This window comes from Salvelinus sp. IW2-2015, linkage group LG20 (assembly GCF_002910315.2).
Source record: "Salvelinus sp. IW2-2015 linkage group LG20, ASM291031v2, whole genome shotgun sequence".
NCBI classification, from domain to species: Eukaryota; Metazoa; Chordata; class Actinopteri; order Salmoniformes; family Salmonidae; genus Salvelinus; species Salvelinus sp. IW2-2015.
Window position 1 is genome coordinate 75,670,106 of NC_036860.1, and position 20,836 is coordinate 75,690,941.

At 43.7% G+C, this 20,836-nt stretch overlaps 5 protein-coding genes across 5 annotated transcripts in view; all 5 read left to right on the forward strand.

The window, feature by feature from the left end:
• Positions 1–1,768, forward strand: bglap (bone gamma-carboxyglutamate (gla) protein). The gene is made up of 4 exons (XM_024011408.2): positions 1–136; positions 359–406; positions 582–675; positions 1,429–1,768. Exons 1-4 carry the CDS (start codon positions 76–78, stop codon positions 1,529–1,531), a joined length of 306 nt encoding a protein of 101 aa, XP_023867176.1. The 5' UTR covers positions 1–75; the 3' UTR covers positions 1,532–1,768.
• Positions 1,769–2,507: 739 nt separating this feature from the next.
• LOC111980592 (WW domain-binding protein 11) lies at positions 2,508–8,964 on the forward strand. Its single transcript, XM_024011405.2, has 12 exons — positions 2,508–2,685; positions 4,795–4,881; positions 5,136–5,167; positions 5,261–5,354; positions 5,478–5,674; positions 5,799–5,932; positions 6,044–6,195; positions 6,305–6,544; positions 6,700–6,822; positions 7,035–7,316; positions 7,453–7,638; positions 7,908–8,964. The coding sequence occupies exons 2-12, from the start codon at positions 4,818–4,820 to the stop codon at positions 8,555–8,557; spliced, it is 2,154 nt and encodes a 717-aa protein (XP_023867173.1). The 5' UTR covers positions 2,508–2,685; positions 4,795–4,817; the 3' UTR covers positions 8,558–8,964.
• A 302-nt stretch (positions 8,965–9,266) lies between these two features.
• On the forward strand, positions 9,267–12,298 carry ddx47 (DEAD (Asp-Glu-Ala-Asp) box polypeptide 47). Its single transcript, XM_024011406.2, has 11 exons — positions 9,267–9,432; positions 9,762–9,855; positions 9,991–10,179; positions 10,272–10,343; positions 10,457–10,647; positions 10,760–10,876; positions 10,984–11,130; positions 11,270–11,407; positions 11,537–11,607; positions 11,703–11,832; positions 11,920–12,298. Exons 1-11 carry the CDS (start codon positions 9,298–9,300, stop codon positions 12,100–12,102), a joined length of 1,467 nt encoding a protein of 488 aa, XP_023867174.1. The 5' UTR covers positions 9,267–9,297; the 3' UTR covers positions 12,103–12,298.
• Positions 12,299–13,029: 731 nt separating this feature from the next.
• Positions 13,030–20,836, forward strand: part of LOC139022691 (myosin-10-like) — a gene marked incomplete at its 3' end in the record, with an annotated part of 47,784 nt that continues 39,977 nt past the window's right edge. The window contains exons 1-2 of the mRNA XM_070433707.1: positions 13,030–13,318; positions 19,590–19,962. Of these exons, the coding sequence (XP_070289808.1) occupies positions 19,618–19,962 (345 nt within the window). The remainder of the gene's footprint in view (positions 13,319–19,589; positions 19,963–20,836) is intronic.
• Positions 14,393–17,440, forward strand: LOC111980595 (probable ATP-dependent RNA helicase DDX47). The gene is made up of 11 exons (XM_024011407.1): positions 14,393–14,565; positions 14,895–14,988; positions 15,124–15,312; positions 15,405–15,476; positions 15,590–15,780; positions 15,893–16,009; positions 16,117–16,263; positions 16,403–16,540; positions 16,670–16,740; positions 16,836–16,965; positions 17,053–17,440. The coding sequence occupies exons 1-11, from the start codon at positions 14,431–14,433 to the stop codon at positions 17,233–17,235; spliced, it is 1,467 nt and encodes a 488-aa protein (XP_023867175.1). The 5' UTR covers positions 14,393–14,430; the 3' UTR covers positions 17,236–17,440.

Sequence of the window (20,836 nt, forward strand, 5' to 3'; positions counted from 1 at the left end):
AGACAAGCAAGACAGAACAGTCTAAATCTCATACTTGTTGATCGTCCAGATCGTGAACCAACAGCAAAGAGAAAGATGAAGACCTTGGCCATCCTTGTCCTCTGTGCTCTGGCATGTGTGTGCCACTCTATTGGAGGTAAGAGCAGAGATAGAGCGACAGCGTTAGTCAAGGTTTTGCACCTGTGCAAAATGTGCAACTATTGTTTGAATTTCAGCATACATGGAATAAGGAAAATAATCAAATAAATAATGAAACTTCATATAAATGTTAAAGAATAAATAAAACATGTACATGTTGTAATTGTGTTTTCAGATCGAGATGATTAATCATGTACAATACTGTTTCCTCTCTACACAGACTCCTCTACCTCCACTGCCTCAAAGCCTGCTAGTGAGAAAAGAGTGGGTAAGAGACATCAGTAGGATAATTGGTACCAGAATGGCAGTGGTCTGATTGTGTAAACTGTAATGTTGATGACCAGTCGTAGATGCACTGAACATGGTTATTCTAAGTGCAGTGTGATTACACTTGTTTATGTTTCTCTCGTTTTAAAAAGTGAATATGTTCTATGACCTTACAGGTGTGTTTGTTAAGAAGGACCTAGCCTCCACTTTGGTGCGACAGAAGAGAGCCGGCACTGCCCTTGCAGACTTGTCCCTGACTCAGCTGGAGAGGTACAGTACTGTTCTGTTGTCCCCCGTCTGTCATATGATAGCCTGGCACACAAGGTTGTTTTCTACAAGGTGTCGAAAGCGTTCCACAGGGATGCTGGCCCATGTTGACTCCAATGCTTCCCACAGTTGTGTGAAGTTGACTGGATGTAATTTGGGGGGTGGACCCTTCTTAATACACACTGGAAACTATTGAGTGTGAAAAACCCTACAGTGTTGCCATTCTTGACACAAACCGGTGCACCCGGTACCCTGTTCAAAGGCACTTAAATCTCTTGTCTTGCCCATTCACCCTCTGAATGGAACACATACACAATCCATGTCCCAATTGTCTCAAGGCTTAAATTTATTTTTAACGTGTCTCTTCCCCTTCATCTACACTGACTGAAGTCGATTTAACAAGTGACATCAATAAGGGATCATAGCTCTCACCTGGATTCACCTGGTCAGTCTATATCATGGAAAGAGCAGGTGTTCTTAATGTTTTGTACACTCAGTGTATGTGTTTTGCTGTTAATCAATGTTTGTATGGGAACAAGCATCATTTCCCCTTTATTTAAGATTCATTTAAGATTAAATGTGCTCAAATATTCAGGGAATTTGCTGTTGTTATCATGGAGTGAAATGTTAATTATATAAGCCTATTTCTTCACACTGGATAATATCCAGATTTTCATCTGGGGTTTTTTCTTCCCCCTTTCTTTTTTCACCTCTTCCTCTTATTTTATGGAAACTGCCCAACCCCTTTGTTCCCAGTCTGAGGGAGGTGTGCGAGCTTAACTACTGGTGTGAGAACATGATGGACACAGCTGGGATCATTGCTGCCTACACCGAATTCTATGGACCAATCCCATACTAGATGTCAACCCACTCCACAAACCAACTTCCATTTTGCAAGGCTTTTTGGAGAGAAATAGTTGTAATGTTCTGAGGATGAAACATCTGAATAAATCTAAATAAATGAAGTATAAATTGATACGGTGTTAGAGGGAGAACGAGAGAGAAAGAGAGAAAGAGGACAATGAGAAGTTATTAAAATAACTATTTTGGTAATATTCTGTAGTGTAGTACGGTCAATAAAATTATCTAAACAATGTGTCTTTCATTAAATTATTTCATATTACATAACAATATTCTAACAATGTTATAACATGATACATTGTGTGAGATCTGTCATTTCCTTAAGGGAACAAATGAGAAACAGATTAGGCTACACACTAATGGCGACCTGAAGAAATGACCTCTGTGGTATCAAAGGCTGGTAAAGACCTTGATACAAAAATAGTGGAGCAAAAAGTTCCATTGGCTTGACATTACTGACTTTGTTTATTGAAATATTGAAAGAGAAAAGTTACATGTACAGATCTTCAGCACCTTCATGAATATGACAGCTGAAAACATTTAGACTACATTGCATTTGATATTGCATGAACAAACATATCTATCTATCTGTGGTGCCTCTGTCGAAACAAAGACAAGTTCAATTGCATAAATGATCCCAAGGCTGGAGCATTTAACTTGTCATCACTGTCAATAATGTTCGTATTTATGTAAGGTCATCTTGCCTTAAGATTAGTGTAACCTGGCCATTCTACCCAAAAAGATATGTGTAATACAATGCAAAAGGCACTCACCTGCAAGAGAACTTGGTTGAAGCGTAGGCTATTCGTAACAGTAACAGTAGCAAAGGTAGAATGTTCACCCAAAACTGCAGACATGAAGCAAAGACTTTGAGTGCAAAACTGCAGTCTACTAGGTCAGCCACTGGGGGGGGCTGAGCGTATTTTGTTTGACTTTTTTTTGGCGTTTTCGGTTTATCTCACACGAGACTTCCGCCCTAGCTCGCGGCATTCAAAACATGGCGGACTGCATTAATTAGCCAAAAGCGTTTATGTCTAAAAGGGTATTACATAAATTAGTTTGATACAGGCAACGACATTTATAGTTGACCATTTACCCGATTGGAAAGTAAGAGAGGGGAAAGCACTGCCCACAGTTTTCACGTGGATAAAGGTAGAGTCAATTCAAGTTCATCGAGCTAGTTGACTGGCTAATTTAGCTAGCTAACGTTATGCTGATGTGAAATTTGCAGACTTTGGTGATATAGCTACCGTTGTTTACAACATTTGCCAGCTAACTAACTATTTAACATTTAAGTAAATTAATATTGGCGAGTATTTGCATCGTCTAAAGCTAGCTAACATTAGAACTTGTACAGCTTTGCTAGCTAATTTAGCTAATGTTGTTAGTTTGGACTAAACGTATACTTCTGACTAACTGTTATTCAAACAATAATTGTTTTGTGACATTGTGCTGGGAGACGAACTTGTATGTACAAGTATGTTTCCCAGCACAATGTCAAAAGGCAATTCTTTATTGGTTTAATCGCAGCAAGAGAGTGAAAGTTATTTATAATAAGGACCTCTCTGAAATGGATGGCCTTCCCTAGAGCAAAATATATTTTACCTAAACCATCCCTGAACGCAAAAAACGAGTGACCCTCCCCTATACCCAAAATAATAATTAAAACAAAGTGGATAGCAGAGAACATGTCTACCGTTTACTCTCACTTCTTGGACAGAACAGAGCATTAAAGATGAATATTTTTTAAATTACGGGCTAAGAATAAACATATGCGTTCATCTCATCATATTTCTCCAATGCCAAATCAATGTGTCTTGTTTGCAATGAAACTGCCCCTGTTTGCAAATAATAAAATCTGAGACCTCATTAGGAATCTGAGCATGGTGCTTTCCAAAGTTAGGCCTAATTTATGACCCCAGACAGAGTAGACCTACCGACGCAGAAAAATGGAAGCTTTAACTGCTCGCTACTCTTCTTCTGTAGCTCAACCCAACGAGGGGTCAGAAGTGTTTACCTAAAAGCTGTCTGGTTTTAAACATCTTATATTGTATAGAAAGTGAATAACTTAATCAATTGATAGTGACAGAATTAGATTACTTCCCAAGCAAAGGAATTTATTTGTGTTCTTTATGCTAGAAACAATGATATCCCCATATTCATCGGAGTCACGTCTTTCCTGGATATTTTACAGCTTGTTTCTAACATAAAGCATCGCGGACCAAAGCACTCGTATAGATCACTTTATATAATCATATTTGTTTTTTCTTTTCTGCCATTTTCTTTAATAAAAAGCAGCCCTGTGGCATACCGTCTCATACCCCATCAATTCGAGTCTTGGTTTTAACTTAGCCTACCTCCGTGTCAGTGAAGTGCTGTTATTTAAAGAGTGGATGGAGGAATCGACCAACAAATCTATTGACATAGCAGCCTATAGCCTAAGTGAGTCTGCCAAACATGTAGGCCTACCTCTTATTTCTTAAATGGGCTCCAACACAAAGCCCTCTTGTTGTTAGCAAACTAATTAAAATTAAGAATGTTGAAATGAATTATGCCTACTCGAATTTGCCTACTTTCAGCACAATGAGCTGTCCATTTTCCGATTGATTGTGCCGCTGCTTTGTTTCAGCACCACAATGTAAGTTACTCAAATCTGGCTTATTGTGAGGTCAATAACTCTGATAAATAGGCCTACTTCATCATTAATCTAATCAATTATAGTAGTAGCAAGCTATAAAAGTTGACCTCCGGTCCTCATCTTCTCGCTCTCCTTCTCAAACTGAACTGAACATAGGCTATAGCAGTGTTTCCCAAACCTGGTCCTCTAATACTCCCAACAGTACACTGTTTCGTTGTGGCCCTTGACAAACGCACCTCATTGAGGGCTTGATGATTAGTTGACAAGTTGAATCAGGTATGCTTGTCCAGGGTTACAATATAAATGTGTACTGTTGGGGGTACCGGAGGACCAGGGTTGGGAAACACTGTTCATGCGCAAGAGTACGTATTTTGGAAGAAGCTTCTGACTCTCCCTCTGAACTGCCACTGTAGGCCTACACAGCACAGCATTGGTTAGGCATCACTCAAAACGTTTTTGATCAGCAAGAGCAGAGCAGGCTGGGGCTCATGGTTGGAATATCCATTGCAGTGTGTAATGCAGCCTAGTTTTATTTACACCATCCCAGCAGCTATCTTATATAACTTATAGATTTTTTATTTTCTCCTGATTCCAATAAGTTGATACTGTATCTTCCCTGGCAGGGTGAAGGAGACGCGCCATCACCATGGGGCGACGTTCAACCTCCTCCACCAAGAGTGGGAAGTTCATGAACCCCACCGACCAGGCCAGTAAGTAACGTCATACCCTTTCCGTCATCATGTGACCTCTCACATACGTTCACCTCAACTTGCGCATGAACACATCAGTGGACACCCATTGTTACTTAAGCTTCAGGGGATCTCATGTATGTGAAAGGAAAATCATTTCAGTGTCTGTTATTGAGCTCAGCAGCACTATGAACAATAGTAAATGCATCAACGTAGAGGAGCTGTCAGGTAACAGTTTCTACATCAAACTTAATGCGGTGCCTTTTCCTCTTCAGGGAAGGAGGCCAGGAAGCGGGAGCTGAAGAAGGTAAGACCTTGGCTGACAAGTTGAATGTCAATGACAGGTTGACTTTGTATTCTGTCTATAAAACTCACTGCGCTCTTCTTTGCTGCGCCACAGAACAAGAAGCAGAGGATGATGGTGAGAACAGCTGTACTGAAGATGAAGGACCCCAGACAGATCATCAAAGACATGGAGAAGCTGGATGAAATGGGTGAGCCATTGCAAACGGGTTTTAAACAAGGTTGTGCATTTATTTGTCTTCCAGAAAGATCTTGCTAATAATTTTATTTTCTCCTGTTCACATCTGTTCTCTATCTGTTTTTTCCTGTACCAGAGTTCAACCCTGTGCAGCAGCCGCTGCTGAATGAGAAGGTGCTGAGGGACAAGAGGAAGAAGCTACGGGAGACGTTTGAGCGCATCGTACGTTTGTACGAAAGAGAGAACCCAGACACTTACAAGGAGCTACGCAAACTGGAGCTGGACTATGAGAGCAATCGCGGCAAGCTGTCACTCTACTTCGACTCAGTCAAGGTGTGTAWGCTATGCTGATGAACATGTATGAATTGCACAGATAAACCGAGCAGTGCTGAGATCATGTCATAATTGTTGCTGTTGTTCACTACTCACTCTTTCTCTTCCTCKCTCTGTCAACTAGAATGCTGAACTAGTGGAGGTGGATAGCATCCCACTCCCAGAGATGCCCCACGCCCCCTCCAGCATCCTGATCCAGGACATCCCCCTGCCTGGGACCCAGCCTCCCTCCATCCTGAAGAAGGGCTCCTCGTTTAGGTGGGCACTCCCCTGAATTTACAGTGCTGTCTCAGTATCATTCCTATGGAACATACCACAACCCTACCAGCTGCTCTGTAAACACTCTCTCACTCTCTCTTTCTCTCTCAGTAAGGGGATCAGTGCCTCCATGTCTGCAGCGGTGGCAGGCGTCCCTCGGTTACCCCCTGGTAGGAAACCCCCAGGTCCCCCACCTGGCCCCCCACCGTCTCAGGTCCTGGCGCTGTACGCCTCACGCAGGGCCCAGTTCGCAGCAGATGCAGGTACTGCACACACACCTCACTACTGCTTGTTTGCACATGGGATCAGGAGGAATAAATATGCTTCATTCTACTTTCTCATCCAAATCCACCTTTCTCTGCCTACAACCAGATCTGTCCAAACAGGCCTCTGACATGGAGAAAGCCATGGACACTATGCTGATGGGAGGAGAGAGGGACAGTGGGAGCGAGAGCGAGGGAGACGATGGCGAGGAAGACGACAGCGACTCTGAAGAGGACAGTGAAGGAGATAGGGATGAAGGAGGCGAGGTTGACAAGAGGATGATGGTGGACCGGCAGGAGGTCGATAGAGAGAAGGGCAGAGAGGAGGACAGAGGGGACAGACATGCAGGTGAGAGGCGGAGCCTTGTCCGCATATGTGCTTGCTTGATCACCCCAAGTGTGTTGGGTTCTGTCTTCAAGTCTGTGCACTGCTTGGTGTTGTAGTTTAAGGAATGACAAAACAGATATGGTGTTTTATACGAGGTTGTGTGATATGTTTTACAGGACGCAGTGTGCGGTTTGCAGACATGCCCCCCTCAGCACCCAGGGAGAAGAGCAAGAAGAAGAGAATTGTGAAGAAGAAAAAGGCCATCACTCCTCTGCAGGCTATGATGCTTAGGATGGCAGGTACTGTATCTTCTTCAGTCTGCACACAACACCACTACCACACTTCAGCAGGACTTGTGATGCAGATGAATGATTGGATTGTTGACACTATTTTGGAGAATGACCTTTAAAGAGGTTTGTATTCGCTTGAGGATGATTTCTCCATGGGAACTAGGTTATACTTTCTTCCTTCATCCCTTTCTCACTCATCCCCCTTTATTATTTGTCTACAGGGCAGTCCATCCCTGAAGATGAAGAGGAGGAAGAGGAAGTTGAGGAGGAGTACACTGACTCTGACTCAGACATCGAGGATAGGGGACCACCAGGCGACAACCAATCTCATCTTATACCCAATCAGCGCATGCCTCCACCCTCTGGACCAATGGGAGGACAGCAACCACCTCTACACATGCAGGGTCCACCAGGAACAGGGCCTCCACCGTTGGGACCACCACCAGCTCCTCCAATGAGGCCTCCTGGTCCGCCCTCTGGCCTGCCTCCCGGCCCTCCACCCGGTTAGTTGGTTTTATGTGTAGTAATGATTGGAGTACAGTGTCATCTTGTGTGACGTTGCTTCATTACTATTAAATTACTAAAACAAGGCACTATGGTGTGATATGTCATATGATATGTCTTGTTTGTCATCCTAAGGTGCTCCCCCATTTTTGAGGCCGCCTGGTATGCTAGGTGGTCCAAGGGGACCGATGCCCCGCCTACTGCCCCCTGGACCCCCACCAGGTCGTCCCCCTGGCCCTCCCCCAGGCCCCCCTCCAGGTCTCCCTCCTGGTCCTCCACCCCGGGGACCCCCACCCAGACTGCCTCCCCCAGCTCCCCCAGGTATGTGTGGATGTATTTTTGTGCCTTTTATTGGAATTTCATATGACTTTATCCCTTCTCCTTAAACACGGAACATTGTCAAAACATTTATTTATTTTTAAACATAACTACAGTTCAGCAGTACCCAAAGTTAACAGTAATAAAAATATATGTCACCATGGCACATACCTCAAGCTAAAATAAATGTAAAATTTATTTTGGGCTGCAAAGCATGGGAATAAAGCAGGATTTTCCCCCACTCTAATCTCATCTCTTCTCCCTTTCTGTAGGCATCCCCCCTCCACCACGATCTGGCCCCCCACGCCAACTCGCCCCTCCCCTCTCTCTTTTCCCCCCGCCGCTTAACTCCAACGTCCTCAGCGCTCCCCCCAGCATCGTCCACCGCCAGAAACCCGGCTCCAACCCAGATGGCTCCCATAGCAACCCCAATGCCTCCATGCTGCCCCCTCCTTCCATGCCTATGTCCATGCGCCCAGGGATGCAGATGCCCCCTCCCCCGGGGACAAGTGCCCCGCCGTCGGGCACAAACCCCACCAGCCACCACCATGCACCAACCATCGAGAAGCGGGCCAACATCACCTCGGTCTCAGCCGGAGGCAGCAATCTGGCAACAGGCCMGGGGAGTGGCGGAGCCACCATCTCAGCCAAACCCCAGATCATCAACCCCAAGACAGAGGTCACCCGCTTCGTGCCCACGGCGCTGAGGGTGCGCAGGGATAAAGGGGCCGGGAGCGGAGGAGGGCCTATGGAAAAGAGAGGAAGAAGAGAGGAAAGGGTGGGAGGCCAGAAGCAGCAGTCGATGGCTGCCCCCATGGGGTCAGCCAACCCTACTCAGATGGGCCCAGTCTCTCAGCCCAACATGAAGACCAAGGACCAGATGTATGAGGCCTTCATGAGGGAGATGGAGGGACTCCTCTGAGACTGACATGGGCTGCGGGGTGAAAAGGGTGGGTGTGTTGAGAAGGAATGAACAGTAGGGCCCATGAAGAAAGTGTTAGTGATACCGTCAAGCAGATGCTGTTCAGAAACACATTGGTTCCTCTAAATGAAGCAGAAAGGCTTTGTTTTTCACAATGAGACTAGAATCTCCTCCCTACCAACTTACTGTACATGGCTATGATAATTTGGCTCAATCTTTGTGAGAAAGCTAGTGTTTTTTTATGACTGTCAAATGTTTATTTTATTGTTGAACTGAGAAACGGGATGGATTTCATAGAAAGATGGGGGGGGGGTGTTTTGTCTGGTGTTTGTAGGAAAATCCAAATGAGTGTGTATATGCCTGTCTGAAATGGTTAGACCTGCAACTAAATAAATACTTAAACTCAATTAACTATTTTCAGTCCCAATATTTTTTAAAGCATATTTTCATAAATCAGACTACAAATTAATAAACCACCATGATGAACAGGCTCGTTCAGCAGGATGCAACGTTTTGGATCATTCAGATGGAAGAACTATGTAGGATAAGGAATCACATCAGCTCTATTCATGGAATTTCTATCTGCAACGTTCGACAACTGAATGTAGTCTAAACATAGCAATTAATTTAATTGATTTATGAATTCAGCGGGAACATCAAGTCCCAGAAATCATAGCATTAAATCTTATCCATTTCCGTACATGCGCACTTTAGCGTAGACGGCACGTTGGCAAACAAGCATGGCGGACGACTCGGAGAAAAGTGTTGAGATAAAAACAGATGGCTCAAAGGATGAAGATTCGAGTAGAGATGATGATAACAGTAACGTCAATATCGCTGAAAAGAATGAGCCAGTGAAGACCTTCAAGGATCTGGTGAGTAACGTTAGCTAGCTAAATGGAAATGGTGGATAAGCTTGCCGGCTTGGAAGCGAGCTAACGTTAGTTAACAGCACATCAACAAACCAACCTACCGCTGATAAGTTAGCAAGTTAACTGTCTTTCAATCACCAACATACAGTTCAACATCCTACGGTTCACCAGGTAGAGAGCTGGGTACAGCTGTGAGATGATGTGATGTCATTGACAGACATTTAAAAATGGGGCGCGCATTCAGCCATGCGATTTGTTTAGATGTGTAACATAAACTCCATATTCTAACGCGTTTACATATTTCTGCTATGGCATGCATCTGTTTAATATAGGGTGTAACTGAAGTGCTGTGTGAAGCTTGTGAACAGTTGGGATGGAAGACTCCTACAAAGATCCAGGTAGAGGCTATACCTGTAGCCTTACAAGGTGAGTTAAGTTGGAGGTGGTTGAATGTTCTTGTTTGTGCCATGTATAAAACGGTTGGTAAAGACCTGTCTTCTAGGTGGAAGGTCTCATGTCTGTCTGTACAATCACGATGCACTTTCTTCTCTCCTATCTCAGGAAAGGATGTAATTGGCTTAGCAGAGACCGGCTCAGGGAAGACCGGGGCGTTTGCTCTGCCCATCCTGCAGTCACTCCTCGCTTCCGCTCAGAGGCTGCACACACTCATACTCACCCCCACCAGAGAGCTGGCTTTCCAGATAGCAGAGCAGTTTGAGGCCCTGGGCTCCAGCATCGGAGTCAAGACTGGTACGTGGGCATTGGAAGGAGTAGAAACATATTTGAAGGAACTCAAGTGTCATGTGACTGTTTTAACTCGCTTGTCTTTTTTTCTGTTTCAGCTGTTATAGTTGGAGGAATTGACATGATGTCCCAATCCCTGGTCCTGGCCAAGAAACCTCACATTGTCATTGGTGAGAAAATAACTTAATCCAACCTACCCCTTTCAGTTGCATAATATGGTACCATCTTTTAAGTGCATTCCTGGTTGATACTAACTGTGTATTCACCGTGCATGTCATAACAGCCACCCCTGGGCGGTTGATAGACCACTTAGAGAACACCAAAGGCTTCTCACTGCGAGCGCTGAAGTTCCTGGTGATGGATGAGGCAGACCGGATCCTCAACATGGACTTTGAGACTGAGGTGGACAAGATCCTAAAGGTTATTCCCAGAGACAGACGCACGTTTCTCTTCTCTGCCACCATGACCAAAAAGGTACCCACATAATAGCCCCTATTATCTATTCCTTTTAGCTCTTCATTTGAGACTTGTATCCCAAACACCTGGCCTGTCACACTAACCCTTCTATGTCTCTATATTTACCAAGGTCGCAAAGCTGCAGAGAGCAGCTTTGAAGGATCCAGTTAAATGTGCCGTTAACACCAAATACTCAACAGTAGAAAAACTTCAACAGTACTATGTCTTCATACCCTCCAAATACAAGGTACTTGAAGTTTGATGTTCTAATGGTATCAAGGTAATTTTTCTCTGAGAAGTCAGAGGCTGTGTATGGCTAGTGTTGGATTGTAAGTTAACTGCCTGTGTCTCCAGGATTGTTACCTGGTGTCCATCATCAACGAGCTGGCTGGGAACTCCTTCATGATCTTCTGCAGTACGTGTAACAATGCCCAGCGGGTGGCGCTGCTGCTCAGGAACTTGGGCATCACTGCCATCCCCCTGCATGGGCAGATGAGTCAGGTACCCCCCTTATCCAAACACACTACTGTCTACCAACATACTCACTCCAAATATCATACTCTAACACTTCCAAATGTTTTACACATCAGTGAAATCTGCATGTAAGAAAGTATAAATAATGTCTTTCTCTGTTGGTCAGAACAAACGTCTGGGGTCGCTGAACAAGTTCAAGTCTAAGTCTCGCTCTGTGTTGCTGGCGACGGACGTGGCATCAAGAGGACTGGACATTCCACATGTAGACTGTGTTATTAACTACGACATCCCAACTCACTCAAAGGTATCAGTCTTGCTTGTGTGGATGTTTCTCCCTGGTCTGCAGTCTCTTCAATGTTATCACAAATGAGGGACCCAACCGAGCAACTTTAGTGGCATTTTATCATGTGTGTGTGTGTGTGTTTGTACTCAGGACTACATCCACAGAGTGGGGCGAACCGCAAGAGCAGGACGGTCTGGAAAATCCATCACATTTGTCACACAGTAAGGGCCACCTTTATGCTCGCTCTCAACCAATCTTATTAAAATTGGTTACTTCGTCCAAAGATTTTCTTCTCGTTGACATATTGACCTCTCAGGTATGATGTGGAGCTGTTCCAGCGAATCGAAACTCTGATTGGCAAGAAGCTGCCTGCCTTCCCCACGCAGGAGGAGGAAGTGATGATGCTGGTGGAGAGAGTGAGCGAGGCWCAGCGATTCGCCAGAATTGTGAGTCTCAATCAGTGTCTTTTCAGCAGTGTCGTCATCCATTGTAATAGCTCTGAAGTCAGTCACGATAACCTCTTTCCCTCTCAGGAAATGAAGGAACAAGGAGAAAAGAGGAAGAGGCCCAGAGGAGAAGAGGGGGATGACACAGAGCAGTCCAGCGGCGTGAGGAAGAAAGTAAGAGGTGGGGCTGGTAGTGGTGGCGGAGGGGGGGGAAGAGGTGGAGGAGGAGGAAAAAAACGTGGCGGAGCAGCATGGAGAGGAGGACATTAAAGTTGCCAGTAGAGAAACACAATACTGTACATATTGTCAGATACTATGTCATTTTCTCCTTGATATAAAACATCTATGGTTATACACGGAGGCCGCTTTCTTTACAACCACCACATCATGGAGACAGGCTATTTAATTACCAATGACTTCCTAATCAATATTTCCATTTTGTAATAAAATGTTTATGTAAAATCAAGATCATGTTCAGTGAGTTGTGTTCACAATTTGATAATAAAGCTTTGGTCAACATGAATGGAATCCTGATATAAGAACATCTTCATGAATTTGTATAAAATCTTTTGGAAGTAGATTAGCAATGCAAGTGACATGAACAGGGTTGAACTATATTTGTGGAATAATGGCGAAAATAGACTTTAAACCAACAATGACCTATATTTCCCGGAAGATAATGGTACAAATAAGCCCCACCACTTTGAACACAAGATGGGGGTGTTGCATATCATGATATCTAACCAGTTACTCTGGTAGCTTGTTGTAACATTTGTACCATGTCAAATATCACTCCATGCAATACCTAATGAACATACAAAACACTTTAGATCGTTATTTGCATCAACAGCGTGTTAATGACAGAAGGAACAAATACGTGCACTGATCATAATGATTTAATTGAAAGGAAATTAATTAGAACACTTTTTTTTTTCATGTTGAGGGTCCGGTTGAAGATGGTGTCAGGAACAGGTGGAACGATGGACCAGAAATCATTCCTCTGAAAATAGTTGGTTTTCTCTGGGGGTCGTTATTTTTAGCCAATAGGAGGCGAGGGTGCTAGAGACTGCAGTGTGAGAATCCAATTGCGTTTTAGCCGCATCTAGTAGGCGTATGCAGTGCATCGACTTTCATAACTAGATATTATATTCACCTCATGTGGCTTCAGAATAAAACATGATTTGTATTTGTTTATCATTAGACGTCTGTTTGTCAGAGGATATCAACACTAGAAAATACAGCACGTAAAGCGTCACAATGAGCTATTGGTCAATATTCATGTCTGCACAACCCATCGTAGGCGGAGTAACAGCGGTCAGATCTGTTCGGTTGAGGGGCCCAACCATAGGGGCAGTGTCTTTGGTGCATACCAAAGCCTAGACAGATGCCTGAATATCAATTGTGTTGTTGCATAAAGTGTTATTAAAGAGGGAGGTCGGTCTATTCGTGTGAACAGTTGTCCTCGTTTCTTCCCTCACAGCACCAGGTAAATTACCAGCTCTTTTAGGAATAATTGTAATTCTACATGGTTACATTAGCAACTTGAAGACTGTGCGGCTGGATGGATTTAGGCTAAATAGCGTAACTGGAGGTACTAGCAATGATGTCGCTATTTTACGTTCAGGACTATTACCCAGATACATTACCCAGATACGTTGAATTAAAATATGTTAAAGGCATATATTGCGTTATATTTATTTAAGATTTTAATTGAATGAAATTGAAATTATGACTTTAGAGATGTTGCTACACCAAAATTGACTCCCTTGACCAGTAGAGCTCTGCATGATTTCAGATGGTTTTTGTTATTATCAAAGTGGTTTAATGTCAGATAACGTGCACCTATCTGAATCTATGTGATCTATAATAGCGATATAGGTTGTTCAGGGACCAGCTGATCTAATAAATACATGTTTATTGTCTATGTTGATTGTCATGTGTGGCAAGATTGCGTACCATTCACAACACCGTTACACCAGCGCGCGGGATGGCTCTAGTCAAGTCAGCGTNAGGTTGGTCAGGATAATGTCTATTAGGGTGCCCATGTTTACGGATTTAGGGTTGTACCTGGTGGGTTCCTTGATGATTTGTGTGAGATTGAGGGCATCAAGCTTGGATTGTAGGACTGCCGGGGTGTTAAGCATATCCCAGTTTAGGTCACCTAACAGAACAAACTCTGAAGCTAGATGGGGAGCGATCAATTCACAGATGGTGTCCAGGGCACAGCTGGGAGCTGAGGGGGGTCTGTAGCAGGCGGCAACAGTGAGAGACTTATTTCTGGAGAGATTAATTTTTAAAATTAGAAGTTTGAACTGTTTGGGCATAGACCTGGAAAGTATGACAGAACTTTGCAGGCTCTCTCTGCAGTAGATTGCAAGATAATTTTGCAGGATAAGGAATCACATCAGCTCTATTCGTGGCATTTCTATCTGCAACGTTCGACAACGTTTGACAACTGAATGTGGTCTAAACATTGCAATTAATTTGAATGATTTATAAATTCAGCGGGGAACATCAAGTCCCAGAAATCATAGCATGAAATCTTATCCATTACCGTACATGCGCACTTTAGCGTAGACGGCACGTTGGCAAACAAGCATGGCGGACGACTCGGAGAAAAGTGTTGAGATAAAAACAGATGACGCAAAGGATGAAGATTCGAGTAGTGATGATGATAACAGTAACGTTAATATCACTGAAAAGAATGAGCCAGTGAAGACCTTCAAGGATCTGGTGAGTAACGTTAGCTAGCTAAATGGAAATGGTGGATAAGCTTGCCGGCTTGGAAGCGAGCTAACGTTAGTTAACAGCACATCAACAAACCAACCTACCGCTGATAAATTAGCAAGTTAACTGTCTTTCAACCACCAACATACAGTTCAGCATCCTACTGTTCACCAGGTAGAGAGCTGGGTACAGCTGTGAGATGATGTGATGTCATTGACAGACATTTAAAAATGGGGCGCGCATTCAGCCATGCGATTTGTTTAGATGTGTAACATAAACTCCATATTCTAACGCGTTTACATATTTCTGCTATGGCATGCATCTGTTTAATATAGGGTGTAACTGAAGTGCTGTGTGAAGCTTGTGAACAGTTGGGATGGAAGACTCCTACAAAGATCCAGGTAGAGGCTATACCTGTAGCCTTACAAGGTGAGTTAAGTTGGAGGTGGTTGAATGTTCTTGTTTGTGCCATGTATAAAACGGTTGGTAAAGACCTGTCTTCTAGGTGGAAGGTCTCATGTCTGTCTGTACAATCACGATGCACTTTCTTCTCTCCTATCTCAGGAAAGGATGTAATTGGCTTAGCAGAGACCGGCTCAGGGAAGACCGGGGCGTTTGCTCTGCCCATCCTGCAGTCACTCCTCGCTTCCGCTCAGAGGCTGCACACACTCATACTCACCCCCACCAGAGAGCTGGCTTTCCAGATAGCAGAGCAGTTTGAGGCCCTGGGCTCCAGCATCGGAGTCAAGACTGGTACGTGGGCATTGGAAGGAGTAGAAACATATTTGAAGGAACTCAAGTGTCATGTGACTGTTTTAACTCGCTTGTCTTTTTTTCTGTTTCAGCTGTTATAGTTGGAGGAATTGACATGATGTCCCAATCCCTGGTCCTGGCCAAGAAACCTCACATTGTCATTGGTGAGAAAATAACTTAATCCAACCTACCCCTTTCAGTTGCATAATATGGTACCATCTTTTAAGTGCATTCCTGGTTGATACTAACTGTGTATTCACCGTGCATGTCATAACAGCCACCCCTGGGCGGTTGATAGACCACTTAGAGAACACCAAAGGCTTCTCACTGCGAGCGCTGAAGTTCCTGGTGATGGATGAGGCAGACCGGATCCTCAACATGGACTTTGAGACTGAGGTGGACAAGATCCTAAAGGTTATTCCCAGAGACAGACGCACGTTTCTCTTCTCTGCCACCATGACCAAAAAGGTACCCACATAATAGCCCCTATTATCTATTCCTTTTAGCTCTTCATTTGAGACTTGTATCCCAAACACCTGGCCTGTCACACTAACCCTTCTATGTCTCTATATTTACCAAGGTCGCAAAGCTGCAGAGAGCAGCTTTGAAGGATCCAGTTAAATGTGCCGTTAACACCAAATACTCAACAGTAGAAAAACTTCAACAGTACTATGTCTTCATACCCTCCAAATACAAGGTACTTGAAGTTTGATGTTCTAATGGTATCAAGGTAATTTTTCTCTGAGAAGTCAGAGGCTGTGTATGGCTAGTGTTGGATTGTAAGTTAACTGCCTGTGTCTCCAGGATTGTTACCTGGTGTCCATCATCAACGAGCTGGCTGGGAACTCCTTCATGATCTTCTGCAGTACGTGTAACAATGCCCAGCGGGTGGCGCTGCTGCTCAGGAACTTGGGCATCACTGCCATCCCCCTGCATGGGCAGATGAGTCAGGTACCCCCCTTATCCAAACACACTACTGTCTACCAACATACTCACTCCAAATATCATACTCTAACACTTCCAAATGTTTTACACATCAGTGAAATCTGCATGTAAGAAAGTATAAATAATGTCTTTCTCTGTTGGTCAGAACAAACGTCTGGGGTCGCTGAACAAGTTCAAGTCTAAGTCTCGCTCTGTGTTGCTGGCGACGGACGTGGCATCAAGAGGACTGGACATTCCACATGTAGACTGTGTTATTAACTACGACATCCCAACTCACTCAAAGGTATCAGTCTTGCTTGTGTGGATGTTTCTCCCTGGTCTGCAGTCTCTTCAATGTTATCACAAATGAGGGACCCAACCGAGCAACTTTAGTGGCATTTTATCATGTGTGTGTGTGTGTGTTTGTACTCAGGACTACATCCACAGAGTGGGGCGAACCGCAAGAGCAGGACGGTCTGGAAAATCCATCACATTTGTCACACAGTAAGGGCCACCTTTATGCTCGCTCTCAACCAATCTTATTAAAATTGGTTACTTCGTCCAAAGATTTTCTTCTCGTTGACATATTGACCTCTCAGGTATGATGTGGAGCTGTTCCAGCGAATCGAAACTCTGATTGGCAAGAAGCTGCCTGCCTTCCCCACGCAGGAGGAGGAAGTGATGATGCTGGTGGAGAGAGTGAGCGAGGCWCAGCGATTCGCCAGAATTGTGAGTCTCAATCAGTGTCTTTTCAGCAGTGTCGTCATCCATTGTAATAGCTCTGAAGTCAGTCACGATAACCTCTTTCCCTCTCAGGAAATGAAGGAACAAGGAGAAAAGAGGAAGAGGCCCAGAGGAGAAGAGGGGGATGACACAGAGCAGTCCAGCGGTGTGAGGAAGAAAGTAAGAGGTGGCGCTGGTAGTGGTGGTGGAGGGGGGGGAAGAGGTGGAGGAGGAGGAAAAAACCGTGGCGGAGCAGCATGGAGAGGAGGACGTTGAAGGTGCCAGTAGAATAACACAATACTGTACATATTGTCAGATAGTATGTCATTTTCTGCTTGATATAAAACATCTATGATTATTAATGGATGCCGCTTTCTTTACAACCACCACATCACAGTGACAGGCTATTTAATTACCAATGACTTGTTCAATTTACGAATCAATATTTCCATTTGTAATAAAAATGTTTATGTAAAATCAAGACCATTTTCAGTGAGTTGTGTTCACATTCACAATTTGATAATAAAGCTTGGTCAACATGAATGGAATCCTGATATGATAATATAACATCTTCATGAATTTTTATTAAATATTTCATTAAATCTTTTGAATGTAGATTAGCAATGCAGGTGACATGAACAGGGCAAAAATAGACTTTAAACCAACAATGACCTATATTTCCAGGAAGATAATGGTACAAATAAGCCCCACCACTTTGGACACAAGATGCGGGGGTGTTGCAAATCATGATATCTAACCAGTTACTCTGTGGTAGCTTATTGTAACATTTGTACCATGTCAAATATCACACCATGCAATACCTAACGAACATACAAAATTAACATTGCATCAACAGCGTGTTAATGACTGAAGGAACAAATACGTGCATTATTATTTCGTGCACTGAGCATAATGATTTAATTGAAAGGAAATTAATTAGAAAAAAAATACATGTCGAGGGTCAGGTTGAAAATGGTGTCAGGAACAGGTGGAACGGTGGACCAGAAATAATTCCTCTAAAAATAGTTGGGTTTTTAGCCAATAGGAGGCGGGTACTAGAGACTGCAGCGTGCGACTCCAATTGTGTTTTACCCGCATCTAGTAGGTGTGTGCAGTGTATAGACTTTCACAACTAGATATTATATTCACCTCATGTGACTTCAGAATTAAACATGATTTGTATTTGTTTATCATTAGACGTCTGTTTTTCAGAGGATATCAACACTTTAGAAAATATAGACCGTAAAGCATCACAATGAGCTGTTGAATTCGAACGAGCTGATCTATTGGTCAATATCTATGTCTGCACAACCCATCGTAGGCGGAGTAACAGCGGTCAGATCTGTTCGGTTGAGGGGCCCCACCAGAGGGGCAGTATCTTTGGTGCAAACCAAAGCCTAGATATAGATGCCTGCATATCAGTTGTGTTGTTGCATAAAGTGTTATTAAAGAGGGAGATCGGTCTATTCGTGTGAACAGTTGTCCTCGTTTCTTCTCTCACACCACCAGGTAAATTACCAGTTCTTTTAGGAATAATTGTATTCTGCATGGTTACATTAGCAGCTTGAAGACTGTCCGGCTGGATGGATTTAGGCTACATAGCGCAACTGTGGAGGTACTTGCAATGATGTCGTTATATTATGTTCAGGACTATTGATTACCCAGACACGTTGAATTAAAATATGTTAAAGGCATATATTGCGTTATATTTATTGAAGATTTTAATTGAATGAAATTGAAATTATGACTTTGGAGATGTTGCTACACCAAAATTGACTCCCTTGACCAGTAGAGCTCTCAGCATGATTTCAGATGGTTTCTGTTATTAAAGTGATCGTAAATGTCAGATAACGTGCAGCTATCTGAATCTATGTGATCTATAATAGCGATATAGGTTGTTCGGGGACCTGCTGATCTAATAAATACATGCTTATTGTCTATGTTGATTGTCATGTGTGGCAAGATTGCGTACCATTCACAACACCGTTACACCAGCGCGCGGGATGGCTCTAGTCAAGTCAGCGTAAGACTCGTGTTATTAAACGAGTCAACAATGTAGCCACCCTGTCAGGCAAATCAACAACAACAAAAATACAATTGATTCTGTTTGACACTTACTTTATTCTGAATACATTTCTTCAACACGTTGAATACTCTACCTGAAGGTGAGGAATTGCTTTCCATGTTTGGCTGCAAACGTCTACTTGGATGAGGAACTTGTGATAAATTATGCTGTAAATAACAATGACGTTGTAGGCCTATTTTGGCGTGTACAGATTCTTTACACTTACAATGTAGCAGTAGTTCAATCTTCTTGGTGTAACAGTTGGGATAATGGGACAATTCTCAGAGTGCAATGCATTTCTCATCCCTGGATTGAGGTACGTTTTCCCGAGCAATATTCGTGCAGGCTCCACTGTGTCTTAATCTACACAGGAATGCTGTCCGACCCCAGTGCAGCTGTAAGCAAGTGGCTCGGATCTGCTGGCTACATCTAGACTCGAAAAGGGGGTAGCTTTAATGTCACAAAGGAATGCCACCTTGATAAGTGCCATGCCTGAGAGTGCTTAACATTTCATGACAAACATGCATTGCTATACTGAGTCTCTGCCTGTCTCTGCCTCTTCCAGGTGCCACTCTTGCTCTGGTACCCCCAAAATGGCTCATCGAAGTGGGCAGGAGGACCCGGAGCGGTACTTGTTTGTGGACCGCGCTGTCGTCTACAACCCGGCCACACAGGCCGACTGGACAGCCAAGAAGGTGGTGTGGATCCCTTCAGAGCGTCATGGCTTTGAGGCGGCCAGCATCAAGGAGGAGCGGGGAGAGGAGGTGGTGGTGGAACTGTCAGAGAATGGCAAGAAGGCCGTTGTCAATAAGGACGACATCCAGAAGATGAACCCACCCAAGTTCAGCAAGGTGGAAGACATGGCTGAGCTCACCTGCCTGAACGAGGCCTCTGTGCTGCACAACCTCAAGGACCGCTACTACTCTGGCCTCATCTACGTGAGTGGTTGTGTTGTTGTACACTGTTAGAAAAAATGGTTGCAAAAGGGTTAGGATAACCCTTTTTGGTTCCAGGTAGTACCCTTTTGAGTTCAATGTAGAACCCTCTGTGGAAAGGGTTCTACCTGGAACGAAAAAGGATTCTACAAAGGGTTCTCCTATGGGGCCAGCCGAAGAACCCTGTTAGGTTCTAGATAGCACCTTTTATTCACAATTTTATTATACGTCTATTCACCTAGAAAGCAGATTTAACCATACTCACACATAGTGCACACAACAGACATTGCTCAATAGTTCAATATTTTAGCTGTTTTTCAGCAACTCTGGTGACGCATACCTTAAATGAGACCCAGACCACAGACCATGTATTGGACTCTTGATAATGTTATAATGTTGAGACAGGGTTGTTTGAGATTTTTAATTCTGTGTCCCTAACCCACTCCTTACCAAAGACACCCCCTCACCTACCCCACACACACTGACACAGCCACCGATGGAGCGGAAAATAAAATATATTTTTTAATTACTCCTTCAAACTCCCTGTGTCTGTCTGCTCTGCACACATCAAATCATAAAGGCAGCGGGTATAAAATATACCATGACCTGGCTCACCTACAGAACCTAACCCCTGGGGAACTCTGAGGATATAGGGTCTGACTCTGAATAAGTACTACATACTTAAACTGCATACTAATTTTGACATTTGATCTAGTAAAATTCCCTTGTCTTTTCTGACTCACGTGTCTGACAACAGCTGATAATCAGATAAATTGACTCGCTGTACCAAAATGAACGAATGGCGGGAGTCAACGCAATCACGCATTAGATTACTAATTTAGAGTACTATTTTAGAAATTGCACATACTATAACACT

What these genes read in the sequence shown, in the direction of transcription:
- bglap (XM_024011408.2), top strand. Translation starts at nt 76, where the DNA reads ATGAAGACCTTGGCCATCCTTGTCCTCTGTGCTCTGGCATGTGTGTGC. An exon ending in TGCTAGTGAGAAAAGAGTGG is followed by an intron (nt 407 to 581) that starts GTAAGAGACATC and finishes ATGACCTTACAG; the next exon opens with GTGTGTTTGTTAAGAAGGAC. An exon ending in TCCCTGACTCAGCTGGAGAG is followed by an intron (nt 676 to 1,428) that starts GTACAGTACTGT and finishes CTTTGTTCCCAG; the next exon opens with TCTGAGGGAGGTGTGCGAGC.